Raw genomic sequence first — 15,658 nt, forward strand, 5'->3', positions numbered from 1 at the left:
CAGTTAATAGGTGGTACGCCTCACGAAGCTGAGCAAGGTGACCAGGTGCAGCAGTCCTGTGCTACTATACCAGCGCAGCAGGAGAGGAAAATGGAGGAGGATTATGGGACGGTGGCGGTAGAAGGTATCGAGGTGGTGCTGCCACATGACAAAGGAGAGGAACGTTCTGAAGATGTGGGGAGTGGGTTGCCCGCGAGGGTGGTCGTACGTTCTGCTGAGGGGCAAGTTGAAGACATACAAGATACTCAACGAAGGGTCGGTACCCTCTCCCCTAGGGGCAAGGATCTTATCCGACAAGAAGAGTCATCACTAGAGACCGGGCATATAGACACGGGGGGTACCCTGGAACTAGAAGAAGTTGTTCGTAAGGAGCGAATGGATGCAAGGTCGCGTGGTCTCCGGGTTGGTCTCCCGTCAGATAGAACACTACGCTCCATGGTTAGTTCTTCAACAAATTCTTTTTCTGTCCTTTCTGATGATTAAGTTACTTTTTTGGAATATAAGAGGGGTAGCTCGTGCTCCTAATTTAAGGCGGTTAAGGAAACTTATTAAATTGTATGATCTTCAATTGGTGGTTGTTGTTGAACCTAAGTTGAGGGTGGAGTCAATTACTGATATTAGAATTAAATTGGGGATGGATTGTTGCATGTTCAATCATTGGGGTTCTGTTTGGATTTTCTACCGGTCATTGTTTACGTGTCAGATTACAGGGGAGTCTCCCCAACATATAACTATTAGAGTACAATCTCATCTTTTCCAAGACTCCATTATTTTGTCTTGTATACACGCGAAGTGTACGCAGCAGGACAGAGAGGATTTGTGGAATGCACTTTTGCAGGATAAACCCGCCTTCAATCCTTGGTTTTTGGTGGGGGATTTCAATGTGGTCACAAATACAGAGGAGAAGAGGGGTGGATTGCCATTTAGACCGTCGGAGGGATCAGACTTTCTGAATTTTATGGCGCTAGCTGGTGTCAGTGATGCGGGATTCTCTGGGTCAAGGTTTACATGGTGTAATAATCGTTCGGGAACGGCGCGGATCTGGAAGCGTCTGGATCGCTTACTTCTGTGTGGGAGTGCAATGGAGCTACCGTACCAATTCATGGTGCAACATTTAGGCCGTGACCCGTCGGATCATGCTCCCTTGTTGCTATCGGTGGATACGAGGCTAGACAATAAACCCAAGCCGTTTCGTTTCTTAAACATCTGGACCACTCATCCTGATTTTCTGGGGGTTATCAAGGACTGTTGGGTTCATCCAGTCAATGGCTCTCCTTTGCAAGTATTGGCATCGAAGTTGAGGAATGTTAAAAATGCCCTCAAGCAGTGGTCTAGGACGACATTCGGGGATATTTTTGAAGGGGTACGTAGTGCAGAGCGTGTGGTAACCGAGTCTGAGACAGCATACGACCTCGATCCTACTGAGCAGCGACGGAGCGAGTTACATCATGCTCGGGCTCGATTGCGCCGAGCGCTTGTAGTTGAGGAGGGTTTTTGGAGACAAAAGGCGCGGGTTAAGTGGCTTTCGGACGGAGATAGGAACACCAAATATTTCCACTCCTTGGTTACGGAAAGGAGACGTAGGGCAGTAATTCATCGAGTCAGGGGTACTGCTGGAGAGTGGATCGAGGGGGAATGCCAAATTGGGGAGGCAGCGGTGGGTTTCTTTAAGGATCTTTTCACGGCAGAGGGGGATCTTCCCTCCCTTACCGGTCTGGAGATCATACCTAAACTGATAACAGACCAGGAAAACTCACGGTTAACGGACATTCCATCTCTTACAGAAGTTAAAGACATAGTCTTTGCTATGGATGGAGAGAGCGCAGCCGGCCCGGACGGGTTTACAGGGAAATTCTTTACCTTTGCTTGGGAGGTAGTGGCATCGGATTTATACCGGGCGGTTGTCAGCTTTTTCTGCGGTGCTGAACTACCTAGGAGTATCACGGCTACCTCAATTGTGTTGCTGCCAAAAGTGGAGAACCCCCAAGATTTTAAGCATTTTCGTCCAATCAGTCTGTGCAACTTTACTAACAAAATCATCTCCAAGCTGTTATCGGCAAGGTTGGCGATGATATTACCCCGGATTATATCTCCACAGCAAAGCGGGTTTGTCCAAGGGAGGCAGATTACAGATAATTTCTTGTTAGCTCAGGAGTTAGTAGCCGATATCGGGAAATCAAATCGGGGTGGCAATGTGGTCATCAAGTTAGACATGATGAAGGCTTATGATAAAGTCTCATGGCCCTTTCTCCTACAGGTGCTACGATATTTCGGATTCAGTGAGACCTGGATAGACATGATTTGGCGCTTAATATCGAATGTGTGGTTCTCGGTACTTGTTAATGGTGGTTCAAACGGCTTTTTCAGATCTTCACGGGGTTTACGGCAAGGGGATCCAATTTCACCAGCCTTATTCGTTATCGGAGCTGAGGTGCTGTCTAGAACCCTCAACACGCTACCCACACAAAGAGGATTTACTCCGTTCAAAGTTCCTCCTCATTGTTCTATAATTACGCATTTGGCATTCGCCGATGACGTGATTATCTTTTCCAGTGGGGCCAAGTCATCCCTACGTCTGATTAAACGGGTTTTGGATGATTATAATGAGGCATCAGGTCAGCGAATCAACCCTCAGAAGAGTTGTTTCCTTACTCATCCACGGGCACCATCTCAGAGGGCAGCGGTTGTTAACCAGATACTAGGGTATAATAAACGCGACTTTCCAATACGGTACCTTGGTTGTCCCTTGTATACCGGAAGGAGCAAGAAGGTTTACTATACGGATATATACAATGCGGTGGCGAATCGGATTTTGAGTTGGAAAAACCAGATATTATCGCTAGGAGGCAGGGTGGTGTTGATTCAGAGCGTGTTATCCTCTATGCCAATTCACTTGCTGGCAGCCGCGTCCCCTCCAAAAGGGATGTTGATGGTCATAGAGAAATTGTTCGCCAAGTTCTTGTGGGGATCTTCGAATTTCGGGGATAAATTCCATTGGATACGTTGGGCAGATTTGTGTCGGCCGAAGGATGAAGGGGGTGTAGGCCTGCGGGGTTTGAAACAGGTCTACGACTCATTTTCCATTAAACTCTGGTGGAAATTTCGACAACAACAATCATTATGGGCAAAGTTTATGTCCCAGAAGTATTGTGCAGGTCATCACCCTTGTCTTGCTGATATTGGGCATCCGGGATCCCAAGTTTGGCAGAGGATGGTTACAATGCAGCGTTTTGGGGAGGATAATATTAGCTGGGTAGTTCGGGAGGGGGCTTTGGACTTTTGGCATGATAATTGGATGGGGTCAGGTGCGCTTTGTGACAAGGTTGAGGTCTTCCATGATCATTCGGTGGTTGATTTTGTAGATCGGCGGGCTTGGAATGTGGACATGCTCCATCAATTCTTGGATGGAGAATTGGTTACGCAGGTTTTGGAGATTGACCCTCCTACCGATAGGGGAAATGATACAATGGTATGGGCATTGACGAACTCGGGTGTTTTTTCCACTGCATCGGCTTACTCATTGATCCGTCAATCCAATGACAATTCTTGGCTTTTTGGTCGTATATGGCAGCAGGGTCTTCCAGTCAAGGTTTCTTTCTTTATGCTGCGACTACTACAGGGGAGGCTCCCTCTTATGGATCGCCTAAAGAGGTTTGGGGTTTGTGGCCCATCTAGATGCTTGTGTTGTCAGAATCCCCAGGAGGAGGATTTGAATCATGTGTTTTGCTCAGGAGAAGGGGCACGATTGGTCTGGCGACACTTCGAGAGTACTGCTGGTGAGTTTAGTGGGGTGCATACGGTGCGTCATATGGTGTGGTCTTGTTGGTTAAGGAGGGGGACTAATGATCGTGTAAAGTTTTTGCATAATATACTTCCTTCGGTGGTATGCTGGGTTTTATGGAAGGCTAGGAATGAAGGGGTGTTTGAAGGTCGGAAGATGAGGATCAGGCCTACGGTGAATCGGATTGTTCAGTTTCTGCATGATTTCCTTCAGTCACGGTTCCCGGGGGTGCAGCCTTCTGCCCCTACATGGGAAGGGTTGCTTCTCGAATTAGGTAGTCATCAAAGGCGGATGGTTATTAGGCCAGTTTACTGGGTAACTCCACGTAGAGGCTATAAGTTGAATTCAGATGGATGTTCTCGGGGGAACCCAGGAAGGAGTGGGGGGGGTGGGCTTGTGCGGGATAGTCGAGGAAATTTTGTATTCGGCTACGCGGAGCCCTTCGGGGTGATAACCAGCATGCAGGCGGAACTTCGAGCGTTGCTATGGGGCGTTAGACATTGTGTGATTCGAGGGTGCTTGGAGTTACACTTAGAGGCGGATTCTCTCACCCTGGTTCACATTGTTCAAGGGACTAGTGCTTGTCCTTGGCGTTTACAGAGAGATCTGGATGAGTTGATGATGTTCAAGCAATATTTCACATCGATCACACACTGCTACAGGGAAGCAAACGCACCTGCAGATCATTTGGCAAATTTTGGTGCTGATTCTAGTGCAGGTCATGTGTTTAATACATTCTCAGAATTGCCGCAATTGGTTAGGGGGGCTATTAGATTAGATCGATTAGGATTTCCTACGTTTCGTACACGGTGTCTGGCATGAATTGGAATAAGAAGCAGAAAAGGCCAATGAAGGTGAAAATGGCGGTTAGAAGGACATCAAGGGAGGAAGATTGACTGCTAAAATCTTCAAAGATCATCCTTCAGATTCACTGGAAGACATCCTGATATGGAAAAATGAAGATTTAATCTTAATTTCAGTTTTTAAATGCTTAAACTTTCACTAGCTTGTAAATTTATTGTCAAATTGTGGTTTGATGGCAGGGAGTTTCGTCCTTTTTTAAGGGGAAACTCTGCCGAAATTTTTATAAAATAATAAAATAAAAAAAAATAAAAAAAAAAAAGTAGCAGACCCTGGATTTTCTCAAGGACTTCCTTCTCTGGAAGGTAAATCTTTTCGAGGGTCTGGCCAATTTTCCTTTCCCACAATGATACTATTTCGTTGTAGGACAGAGTGTTGGCAGGTGGTCTAAGGTACACAATCTTGTTCAGGGTCCTTGGATCATCTGCTGCTTTAATGATGTATGCAGCTATGTCTTCTTGCTTCGAGAAAACGACTGCAACGAAACACAAAATGGAAGAAAAGTTAAGAACGATGATCTCTAAAACATGACAGTAAACCAATCAAAAAAATGGAAGCGGACAAAGCTTCTTTTGGATACCTTTTGGATTTCCATCATCAAGAATGACAATTTTGTCTCTGGGAGGACTTGCAGAGCTAGAGTCTCCAAAGGGGTTAAGGAAATAATTCAAATAACCAGCAAAACCATTAGATACTAAATAAGTGTAAGGTATCCCTTCAGCCTCGACAGCTCTGCGGATCTCAACTTTGGTTCTGTATAATCTAGCGGCAGGCTCAACAAAGCCATGCAAACGATCCACATCATTTCCAAACTCAGAAGGTAAAAATCTCTGGAACGAAATATAGCTCTTTGTCAACATGTGGGTTGACAGGGATAATGAAAAAAATTTGTCCAACAGCCAGCAGAGATCGGATCAAGAAAAAGAAAAAGGAATGTATAAAACTGCATTGTGCTTACTTTGATGTTACCAGCTTCTTTAATTGCTGCAATTATCTTAACTTGATGAGCTACCAAATCTCCCCCGACTGTCGAGATCACTATATCAACTTGTTTGATTGCATTTACCAACTGCTGATGATCGTGTAGATCTCCCTGTTCAGTTCACACGTCAGTTTCTATAATTTCTTGAGAAGAATTGAAATAGTGCTTAGACAATGGGAAAAAGATACGACAACACACATAAAGAAATGCGACTCCCAAACTCTTGAAGCTCTCTATGATGGCTGCCCTTTTAGGATCTGAAATTGTGTTTTCTAGGACCAATGCAAAAGTTGGGTGCCCTGCTTTTGCACCTGCCTCCACTACGTATTTGCCAATGTATCCGGTGCCGCCAATGATCAAAATCTTGCTTTTCACATCGATTTCCGCAACGGATCTTCTATCTCATACCCCGTGCCATTCTTTGTTTCAATTTTTATTGTATTGCTATTTCTCCTATATAAACATCATGTTTTAGTTCTTTTTTTTATTTCGTTAAGATCCAATAACTTTTAATTGAATAAAAAATAAATACAATAGTTTCAAAAAAGCAATATATAATAGAAAATTTTAAAATACAGCAGAAAATTCATAAAAAAATCTCATTTTTTATGCATTTTGATTTTTTTATTTTGTTAAATTTTGTACATTACTCAATTAATAGTTATTGGATCTTAAGAAAACTAAAAAAGAACTAAAACATGGTGTTTATGTAAGAGAAATAGCAATATAATAAAAAATGGGACAAATAATGACACAGAGTGTGAGACAGAAGATCCGTTGCGATTTCCAACTCTAGGATGGTAAACAACTGTTGCATATTGGATACGGACTGTAACTTGATGAGTTGAAGAGAGGCAGAATGTGCCTAGTGACCATAGGCTGCAGCTCCATGCAAGATTAGTTTATAGAGGAAAAAATATTGCAAATGACAGCCCTGTCACCGTAGTTTCCTTTTGATGCTCTATCGGCCTCTAAAATTTCTAAAATGCTCCGAGGATTAATCAACCGAAGATTAGACAGTTGAACATTCTCACAAGGTTTCCCCAAAAATCCTCGCACCAGTGGCGGAGCTAGGAATTAACTTTGGGGGGCGAGTCTATAGCAATGAAAGTAAAATATATTTACAAAAAAAAATAATGTGAACATATATACCACAAGATTAGAAACAACCTTATATAGAATGAAAATTATTTATACGCTTCACATATACAAAAATATCATCATATTTACAAATCTATTTGACTGTGTGGGAATTGAAGTTAGGAGTTGAGAGTTGAGACTTTTCTGTAAGAAGGAAATAAGAGGTGAATTGATTCAAAACGGCAATTGTGAAGTTCAAAGAATAGTATGTAAGTTATTTGGACCAAATCCAAATAACAAAGAACATTATTGTTTGGGCCCTTGGGGGGGGGAAAGTGAAATTTTTCATCAATTTTTGGGGGGGCAAAACATAACAATAAAAATTTTTTTACTTAAAAAATTTTTTTTTTAACAATTGGAAGGGGGCGGTTGCCCCCCCCGGCCCCCCCCTTCCCTTCGCCCCTGCCTCGCACTATACGGATTTTTATCGGCAAATGCCAACATAAGTTGTTTCAATTGGTAAGGACGGTCACTTCCTTACAAAGAGTTGCGTGTTCAAATTTTACTATCGATGTGAGAGTTATATTGGTGGATGATCTATAAAATTCTTGTAAACAACCTATGGTCAGTCCTAAGGGTATGTCCTGACCGTGATGATGGTCGAAATCAAACTGAGCGTCCAAACGTTTTTCTTAAAAAAAATAATGGCAAGCATGCGCAATTGCACTTGTCATCAAGTATTTGGTACAAGCTTTGAAGGACTTATATTTACTTTTACCTGATCACCTGAGTGCATTTAGTGCAATGAATATGGTTTAGTTCTTGACATATGTAATTGCGAAAGAGAAGGGTCAAACCGTCGAAGTCAATTGAATGTCCTTGTGAAACTACTCATATGGGAGATTTAGCGGTAGGATTTCGTCCCTGAATTAGTGATGACCAAACCTGAAGTAAGTGCTGACGAACAAAATGTTGAGTTCTTTTTCTGAAAAAAAAAAATCATAAACTTAGTACTAAATATTAAACAATGTGCTAGAATCTCTTCATTTGCTCCGATACCATGAGAAAAAAATGAAAATGGCAACAGGAGTATTTGAATTGTTTTATATTTGAAATAATTACTGTAGTACTTTGTGTGATGTAATGTATTAAGATAAAAAAACAGTTGAGAATATAAAAAATGAATTCTTTTTTTTTATATATATATTGATCATGTACTGATAGAAGAAGCCTGTATTCATAGGCATTTAGGTACAACGAATCCAAACAATACAATTAATATAATTGATAAGTACAGTAAATCTAGACACTACAATTTAGAAACTAGTCAAGGAACGGAGCCAATCAAGAGATTCATTAATTTTTTTTTCACAAACTATGAATGAGGGTGAATTTAGCCATAAATCTCTCATTTTTTAGAGTCTCTATTTTTTTTTCAATTTCTTGCTCATTAATTTTTCAGGGCAGGTAGTGTTTTGAGCTAACTTATGTGCATTTTGGATTATTTCAACTTCCAAGTTCCAACCCTTAAATATTCATCCCAACGAAATAAGTAAAGATGGCAGAAGTTCGCTAATTCCTAGGATAGATGTAGATACAAAGTCTGTTAACTTGTTTAAAATTCGACTTGGTAAGCTTGTCCAATTAGTGCTAAACCCTTAGGGCATGTTAAAATAATTTTACAAGGCACTGTGAAGTGTGCACTAAACAAGCCTATCATACTTGCACAAAACTCCTAACCGAGAATTCTTGTATGCACCATGGCATGTCCTAACCTATGGACAATGTGATTTTTGAAAGCTAGATCCTCAAATGATGATACATAGTTAATTTTTAATGATATATATACCAACCCCGTAAAGGATTCATTCGGGATAAACTTCTCCCCAACTTTCAGGTGTGTCTTTCTAATTTATTGTTCCACTCAGGAATTTGCTACTAGACATGTAGATGGGTTGGACATTATTCAGATTTAACCCAAATCCACCATATTTATTTTGGGTTTGGACTTAATTTTTTAAATTCAAATCCAAATCCTGTAAAAGAATCACGGTTTTCGGTAGAGTTTGATATTGTATGATCCATATTTAAATCTAGACCCAAACTTAAAACCTACCCAAACCCATATGTATATATTAAAAAGAATTTCCAGGATCAGTTCACAAATTTCATATTGAAATAGATTGTGTTTTTGAAAAAAATTTTCCAAAATTTTTGAGCTTAAAAGCTCAATCTTATTGCGAATACTTAAGCTTGATAATGCTCAATTTGTACTTGAACCTTATTGAGTCGAGTTCAAACTTAAACAATTTCCTCACAAATTGAGCTCAAATATATTAGCTACTCCAACAAATTTGAGCTTGAACTCACGTACTAGTGCCATGTATCGAGTTTGAGCTTAAGTATAATACTATTCGAGCTCGAGTTCAACTCATTTTCATCTCTATACCAATTAAATTTATTTCAATGTTCATTTAAGTCCCAACGTATTTTACTTATAACATTAAGAGCATAGATTGTAAAATACGGCAAAGGTATTGATACGAGGTATATATATGCATATTATACAAGATTTATTTTCAAAAGTATAATAAAAAAATTGGGCGTAAAAATACGTGTTTGCCAAAATTACTCATATAAATGCGAACATATTTGAAAGTGATGGAACTAAAAATATAGATAAACTAACTTAGTTTTCAAAGAATATGCCACTTTTATACCAATCTTAAACTTATTTTCTTGTATGAGATGTTAAATTTATTAAAATTTTGTTACCATATTTCTTAAATATGTATAAATCTACAATTGTTATATTATATGTTGTTCTTATTTTGTATATAAATCACGAACATGTCATTATCATTGAATTTTATTTTTTTAAAAAAAATTGATATATAATTCACAAAGTATAATACCTAACAAAAATTTATCACGTGTTTCATATAGTTAATTGAAAAGTATGAGTATTTTTTAAAGTATTTTTGAAATCTAGGAAATATGGAGTTTTTTGAATGATACGTAAGAATAAGTATACTACAAATGCGTACTAACTAGGACTAAGAGAAAACAAGAGGAACAAACTAATATCTTCAAATCATTTACACTATTACATCCCTTCTTTCTTCGAGTATGCTCCACTAGAAAAAATCGATTCAGATTAATATCCTACCCCTATTTTTTTCTATACTTTTTCCACTAATTGCCCTATTGTGGATATAACAAAATGGTCGATCATAGTAGAATATAATAAGATGTTTCCACCACTTGTAAAACCTACCAAAGAAATCCATATTCTAAATTTCAAATTTTTGCCCACTAAGCATTTCATCATACTAAAAGAAAAAATTACTAGGCATTTCATCATACGGAGGGTGTGACGACCCCACCTTCTCTTAGGCCATACCCTAGAAGTTAGCGAATCGTCTGCCTGACTCTCGCTAGGACTCACCCACTCACTTTAACTTTAGAGATAACATTACCATTGGACAACTGAACATTTACTCTTAAGTACATCTCCAATCAGTTTGAAACATAAATTTGTCCAATAAAAGAAACAAAATACCTGTTCTAAATATCCAATCTTAATATCACACCAACTCAAACAAAAATTCAACCGTCTCAAAATTCAAAAGAGACCATGACTTCACTATATACACAGAATAATGGATCTTCCCAAAATAACTTTCTAGTTCAATCTAATCACTCTTCAATCTCCGACTCCTGTAAGGAAAACAAAGTTAAAAGGGTGAGCTTACGCCGGTGAGGTTTCCATGCAAGCAACAATCAATAAGCACTTAAATCAGTACAATTAAGCAAATAGTGCACATTTCACTGTACAATCACTTTTAAAAGGATACGGTGCTCGCATTAAAGCCACTTCAATGTCATTGAGCATTCATTTCAGTGTCAAGAGACACTCATTTCACTGTCATTGTACATTCATTTCAATATCATTGCACATTCATTTCAATATCACTGTACTTTCTCCCAATTCACCTCCTTATGTCCTCCAAAACAATAAACAATCCCCTACATTCAGTAATCAGTGCAATGATCTCCCAACCTCGTGGTAATACTCGAGTATACCGAAACATTTACCCAAATCTATCGTCCTACCCGACCAAGCCCTTTGCTGGCTCAAATAGTCCGTTGAACAGAGGGTTTTGGGGCCCAGTTCAGCCAATGCAGCGAGGCACACATACGGCTTACAGTCTTGCACACTTACAGTAATATTCAGTCAATTATTGACCTTCAAGCCCAACTAAGCCGAGTGCGATAAAGTACACTCCCGACTTAGAAGGCCAGGGACAATTGAGATACATTTTACACTGAATCATTTAGTAATAGTTCATAATAAGCACATTTGTCACATAATTTCACTTAGGTACACATAAGCAGTTTAACACATAAATTCGGAAAACACTCAACAATTCTCCAAGTAAATTACTCTTGAGCCTCGGGTTTGTTTCCTGACTCACAGCTACTTCCTGAGCAAATTAATAATTTCAACGGTAAATTTATAATTCGTAAGTGATCACTTATCATTCTTACTTTATTATTTAAACTATTAAAATCAAGTTTGACCTTAATATATAAATTTAACATTCTTAATATTCATTTATCCTTTTATTTTCAGAACTTATTAACTTTATCATTTTCAAACCATGAAACATACCTATCTTCAAGTTTAACTTGTATACTCATTCAATCCAATATACTTTCTCAATCCAATATTAATTATGGCTTATAGATACTCCACTCCCTTTTTAAACTAACTAAACTTTAAGTTATTTGTAAATTAACTTAGTCCACAACCTTCACCTCTCACAATTTATAGTCTTTGAATTGTCAAGAAAGCCAATTTTAAGCGATTAGAAGTCATTTCATGAATACGGCCATACCAAATTACTTTAGAGTTTCTAAAATATCAAATAAGTTTTAACTCATTGCCATACAACCTATCTACATAAATTCAGCAACAAAACTTCAAGTTTTCATCCAATAACTTCATTTTTCACTTGATTAAATCACCAACTACTTAACTTACATTGAATCTAACATGAATTAGGATAAGAAACATTTAATTGTAACCAATGTTTTGTGCAAACTATGCACACAAATCAGTCTTAACTATCACAGCTTTTAAGCAATCCCTTAGCTATGTATATATCGGTCCAATGTTTGCCGTTTCACTCAAGTTCCACCTTCCAAGTTTTTATATCCCAACTAGATGTGTTAACCACGTTCATTAAACTACAAATGAGCCTTGTACAGAACACAAAAGATTGTGCAGCTCACTTAGAGGAAAAGAAAAACTGATCAGTCCATTTTTCTCTCTCTCGGCTGTAAAATAATGAACTACATAGTTCAAAGCTTTTCCCCCTAACCCATTCAGTTTACTCCCAAGTCATGAGCTAAAACAATAACTAAACAACAGAGCACCTTCAATATCAGGTAATGAAGTTCACCGAATTGAAATTGGAAAGGAAAAAAAAAACTGTTCTTACACATTTTCTCTTCCTCTCGGCTATCCTTCTCTCTCGCAACAGATTTCTTCACTTTTGTTCGTTAAAAACCACATGCAAGAGTTGGTTACTAAACTACGGAGTATCCTCAGCAAACACACAAGATGGCAGCCAAGGAAAATCAGAACAACACTGGTCCTGCTCTCAACTCCCTCTCTCGGCATTTTTTTTTCCAGAATTATAGCAGCAATTTTAACACAATTTTTCTCTCTAATAATCTCTTCAGTTCATGCTCAAATCTTCCATGCATGTTCAGACCAAGCTCTTATACATCATATATTACAGTTTAACATAGATAATCAAGACCAAAAATCATGAAAACAGCTAGGAATCTGTCCATTTTCTCTCTCGGATAGCCTGGAAAATTTTGCAGCAGAAAACTTCCCTCGGTTTCAATCCAAAATCCAACCTTTCCCCAAGTTTTCTTCAACTAAACCTCCCAAACATCAAAGACCCACGTGTCACATGCAAAATCTACCATTAGTTTCCATTTTTTTTCAATAACAACAGGCTGCAACTCAGCCTGCAAGCTCTCGGTTTCCAGCTTCAGTCCAGCTTCTATTTTTCTTCTTTAACAGATTTTTCCTTCGGTTAAAACTCGTTATTCCCTCGCTAAAACTAACATGCATTCAATCTACTCTCTGATATCTAGTAAATAAAAGGTGATTACAGAATTTCTTTACCTGTTTTCCCCTTAAAGCTCAGCAAAAAGCAGACTGTTCCTATGCTTAGCTTCCGGTTCCTCAAACTGCAACTACTTCCTTCCTTCCTCTCGGTGATAACTGATCAGGGATGCACTAGCAACGTTTCCTCCTTCAATCACCCCCTTAGCTCTCGGTTTAGAATAGTGGAAGGAGAAAGAAATGGTGAAGGTCTCAGTTTTCTCTCGGATGCTACTGACCAGAACAGAAATGTAAAACTCTCTCACGGTTTGCAACTTCCTATCTCTCTCTCTCGGTCGATAATAACTAAGCAACAGATGACACTACTCTTCATCAGTCGGTGGGGAACAAACTCTAAACTCTCCACTCAGTTTTGTTGCTATCATCAGACAATACACAGCTTTCTCACTCGGCTCTTACATTGTTCAGACTACTAGCTGGCCGCATGGTATTTCGGCTGAAGTCCTAAGGTCAATTCAGTCATTTAGTTGTAGTTTAATTGTTTTGAAGGCCTGAAATCTTATAATCTCATGTATGAGTTCCTAGCTTTTGTTATATATATATTTACATCACTCCAAAAAATTTTATATATTCTCACACATTTAATTTTTAGGAAATTAACTAAACAAGTAGCTTAGCACTAAACTATGTTTAATTCATACCAATTACGGTGTACACCATGTTTTTATTTGGTTCGTACAGTTTGTTTTATAATTTTTAAATTTAAACGTTTGATTAATCTATGAATTGGTATGTAATAATTCTAATGGCGAAAATGGAAATAATACATGCATGGTCTACACAAAAATTTTCTAGGGCTTTCACATACTTCTCCCCTTCAAAAAAAAATTCGCCCTCTAAATTTCGTACCTTCAATCACCTCAGTTGTCTCTGGCACTTGTTGCTGATCTAAAGCATATACTCTAACTGGCACTTTTTGTCGATTTCCTTCATCGTTATTCTATCGAGGTGCAGGTGGTAAGGTGTTAATACTTCGTGGTATCCTAGTTCGGCAATTACCAATTAGGTGTTCTGAACTTCCGCAAAATAAGCATTTCGTCCTTTCACCCAACAATCATTTTCAGTATGATTCGCTTTACCACAGTAATTACATGTTGGACGAGAGATCGTCGCTTGTCCTTCTCGAGATGAATCCCCATATTGCCCCCTTCCCAGCAGAGCTCCTCCCGCCGAGACTCTTTCAACTTCTTTTGGGGTAGGGGTGCACTCTCTCTAGATTTCCCAGGATTATTACTAGGTGTACCTTCAAGTCTGGACTTTGGACTTCAAAAGGTGCTATACATACAAACTAATTTCACTAACTGCTTCATACACTTCAAAATTAACTTAATGAAGACTGTCATCTCTTTTCTATAGTAGGTGCTCTGATCTATGTTTTACTTAACCAGAGCAAGTTTGATGAGGCCAACTATAAAAAAGGAAATCTAAATCGATATATAAACACGTACTATTTCGAGGAATTGAGGGTGATTGTAGCTATTTCATGACATGTTTTGATCCAAATGTAATAAGCAGTAGACAGGAAAAAGTAAACGAGAACTCAATGAAATAAAAGGAAAAGCTAGTAAGCAACCTGAGACTTATGGAAGAGTTGCAAAATGTTGAAAGCTGCAAAGTGTTGTCTCTTAGCTTCTCTTCTCTTAGAGGAACGTGCCTTCACACCGACCATCAATCCAGTAACCAGTGCAAACTTGAGAGATATGAGAAATTGTCTGATAATCTTCACTTTGTTTATCCAAATTCTGTACTTTGTGCACTAGCTCATCAGATATTTCATAAAACCCAAGATATTCAAGTCTGGTCAAGTTTTGGATGCATGAAGGCAACTCTTGCATCAATTTACAACCAACTAATTGCAGATATCTAAGACTAGGCATTGATTCCTCTTCCACTCTCACCCATTTCAGTCTTGTTAATTGCCCAAGCTCTAAGCGCTGGAGTTTTCGAAATCCTCCAACCTTGAAACATATCGTCTCCCCTTCATAAGCACAACGGAGAATAAGTGATATCAAATTGGGCAAATGTCCGAGGGAGCCAATTACATTCTCATCTTCTTTCAACCTACTATTGTCCAACTGTAAGGTTCTCAAGGATTGAAGTGATGTCACCCATTGCGGTACTCTCTCTAAACGCCCCTTCAATCTCAGACGTGTGAGGAATTCATGTTTTGGAAAGATGGAATGTTGGAGATCAAGTGTCTCATCTTCTTTAATACAGGAGATGGACAAGTCTCGAAGGTTGGTCAGCCTCAAGAGGGAGGAGAGCAACTCCTTTCCATCTTCTCTTCTCATCTCTGTGATGGATAATCGCCGCAGCTGCACGAGGTTTCCAATCTCCCTGACTATTTTATCACTATCTGCTTCTATATTAGTCATATTTTCCAAGCAAATAAGCTTTCCAATTCCAAGTGGACATTTACAGCCCCAGTTTGCATACTCATTTGAATAATCACCCTATCCGCCTAACCAAAGAGAATGGAGTTTACTTAGCTTTAGAATTTCCACAGGCAACTCTGTTACATTGGTTCTCATCAGATTTATAACTTCCAGATTTTGAAGCTTCCCAATAGATTTTGAAATAATTTTAACTCCAGTTCCACTGAGATTAAGATACTTGAGATGAAATAGTTTGAAGACTTGCTTTGGGATGTTGTCCAATTCAGCTCCATGCAAATCCAACACCTTTAGCAACTTGGGATCACCACTTAAGAACTTAGATAAAAATGTAGCTGTGAGAGGATCTTCAT

At 38.8% G+C, this 15,658-nt stretch overlaps 2 protein-coding genes across 2 annotated transcripts; one reads left to right on the forward strand and one right to left on the reverse strand.

Annotated features, from left to right (window-relative positions):
- The first annotated feature begins 634 nt into the window (after positions 1 to 634).
- Positions 635 to 4,603, forward strand: LOC113752216. The gene has a single exon (XM_027296343.1). The coding sequence runs from the start codon at positions 635 to 637 to the stop codon at positions 4,601 to 4,603; it is 3,969 nt and encodes a 1,322-aa protein (XP_027152144.1).
- Positions 4,604 to 4,689: 86 nt separating this feature from the next.
- Positions 4,690 to 15,287, reverse strand: LOC113752217 (isoflavone reductase homolog PCBER-like). Its single transcript, XM_027296344.1, has 6 exons — positions 14,575 to 15,287; positions 5,823 to 6,021; positions 5,601 to 5,735; positions 5,223 to 5,472; positions 4,914 to 5,117; positions 4,690 to 4,724 (listed from the first exon to the last, which is right to left on the reverse strand). The coding sequence occupies exons 1-6, from the start codon at positions 15,285 to 15,287 to the stop codon at positions 4,690 to 4,692; spliced, it is 1,536 nt and encodes a 511-aa protein (XP_027152145.1).
- Between the last annotated feature and the right edge of the window lie 371 nt (positions 15,288 to 15,658).

Source organism: Coffea eugenioides, chromosome 11, assembly GCF_003713205.1.
Source record: "Coffea eugenioides isolate CCC68of chromosome 11, Ceug_1.0, whole genome shotgun sequence".
NCBI classification, from domain to species: Eukaryota; Viridiplantae; Streptophyta; class Magnoliopsida; order Gentianales; family Rubiaceae; genus Coffea; species Coffea eugenioides.

What these genes read in the sequence shown, in the direction of transcription:
- LOC113752216 (XM_027296343.1), top strand. Translation starts at nt 635, where the DNA reads ATGGATTGTTGCATGTTCAATCATTGGGGTTCTGTTTGGATTTTCTAC.
- LOC113752217 (XM_027296344.1), bottom strand. Translation starts at nt 15,287, where the DNA reads ATGACTAATATAGAAGCAGATAGTGATAAAATAGTCAGGGAGATTGGA. An exon ending in AAGAAGCTGGTAACATCAAA is followed by an intron (nt 5,473 to 5,600) that starts GTAAGCACAATG and finishes ATTTCGTTCCAG; the next exon opens with AGATTTTTACCTTCTGAGTT. An exon ending in TGATGATGGAAATCCAAAAG is followed by an intron (nt 5,118 to 5,222) that starts GTATCCAAAAGA and finishes GTTTCGTTGCAG; the next exon opens with TCGTTTTCTCGAAGCAAGAA.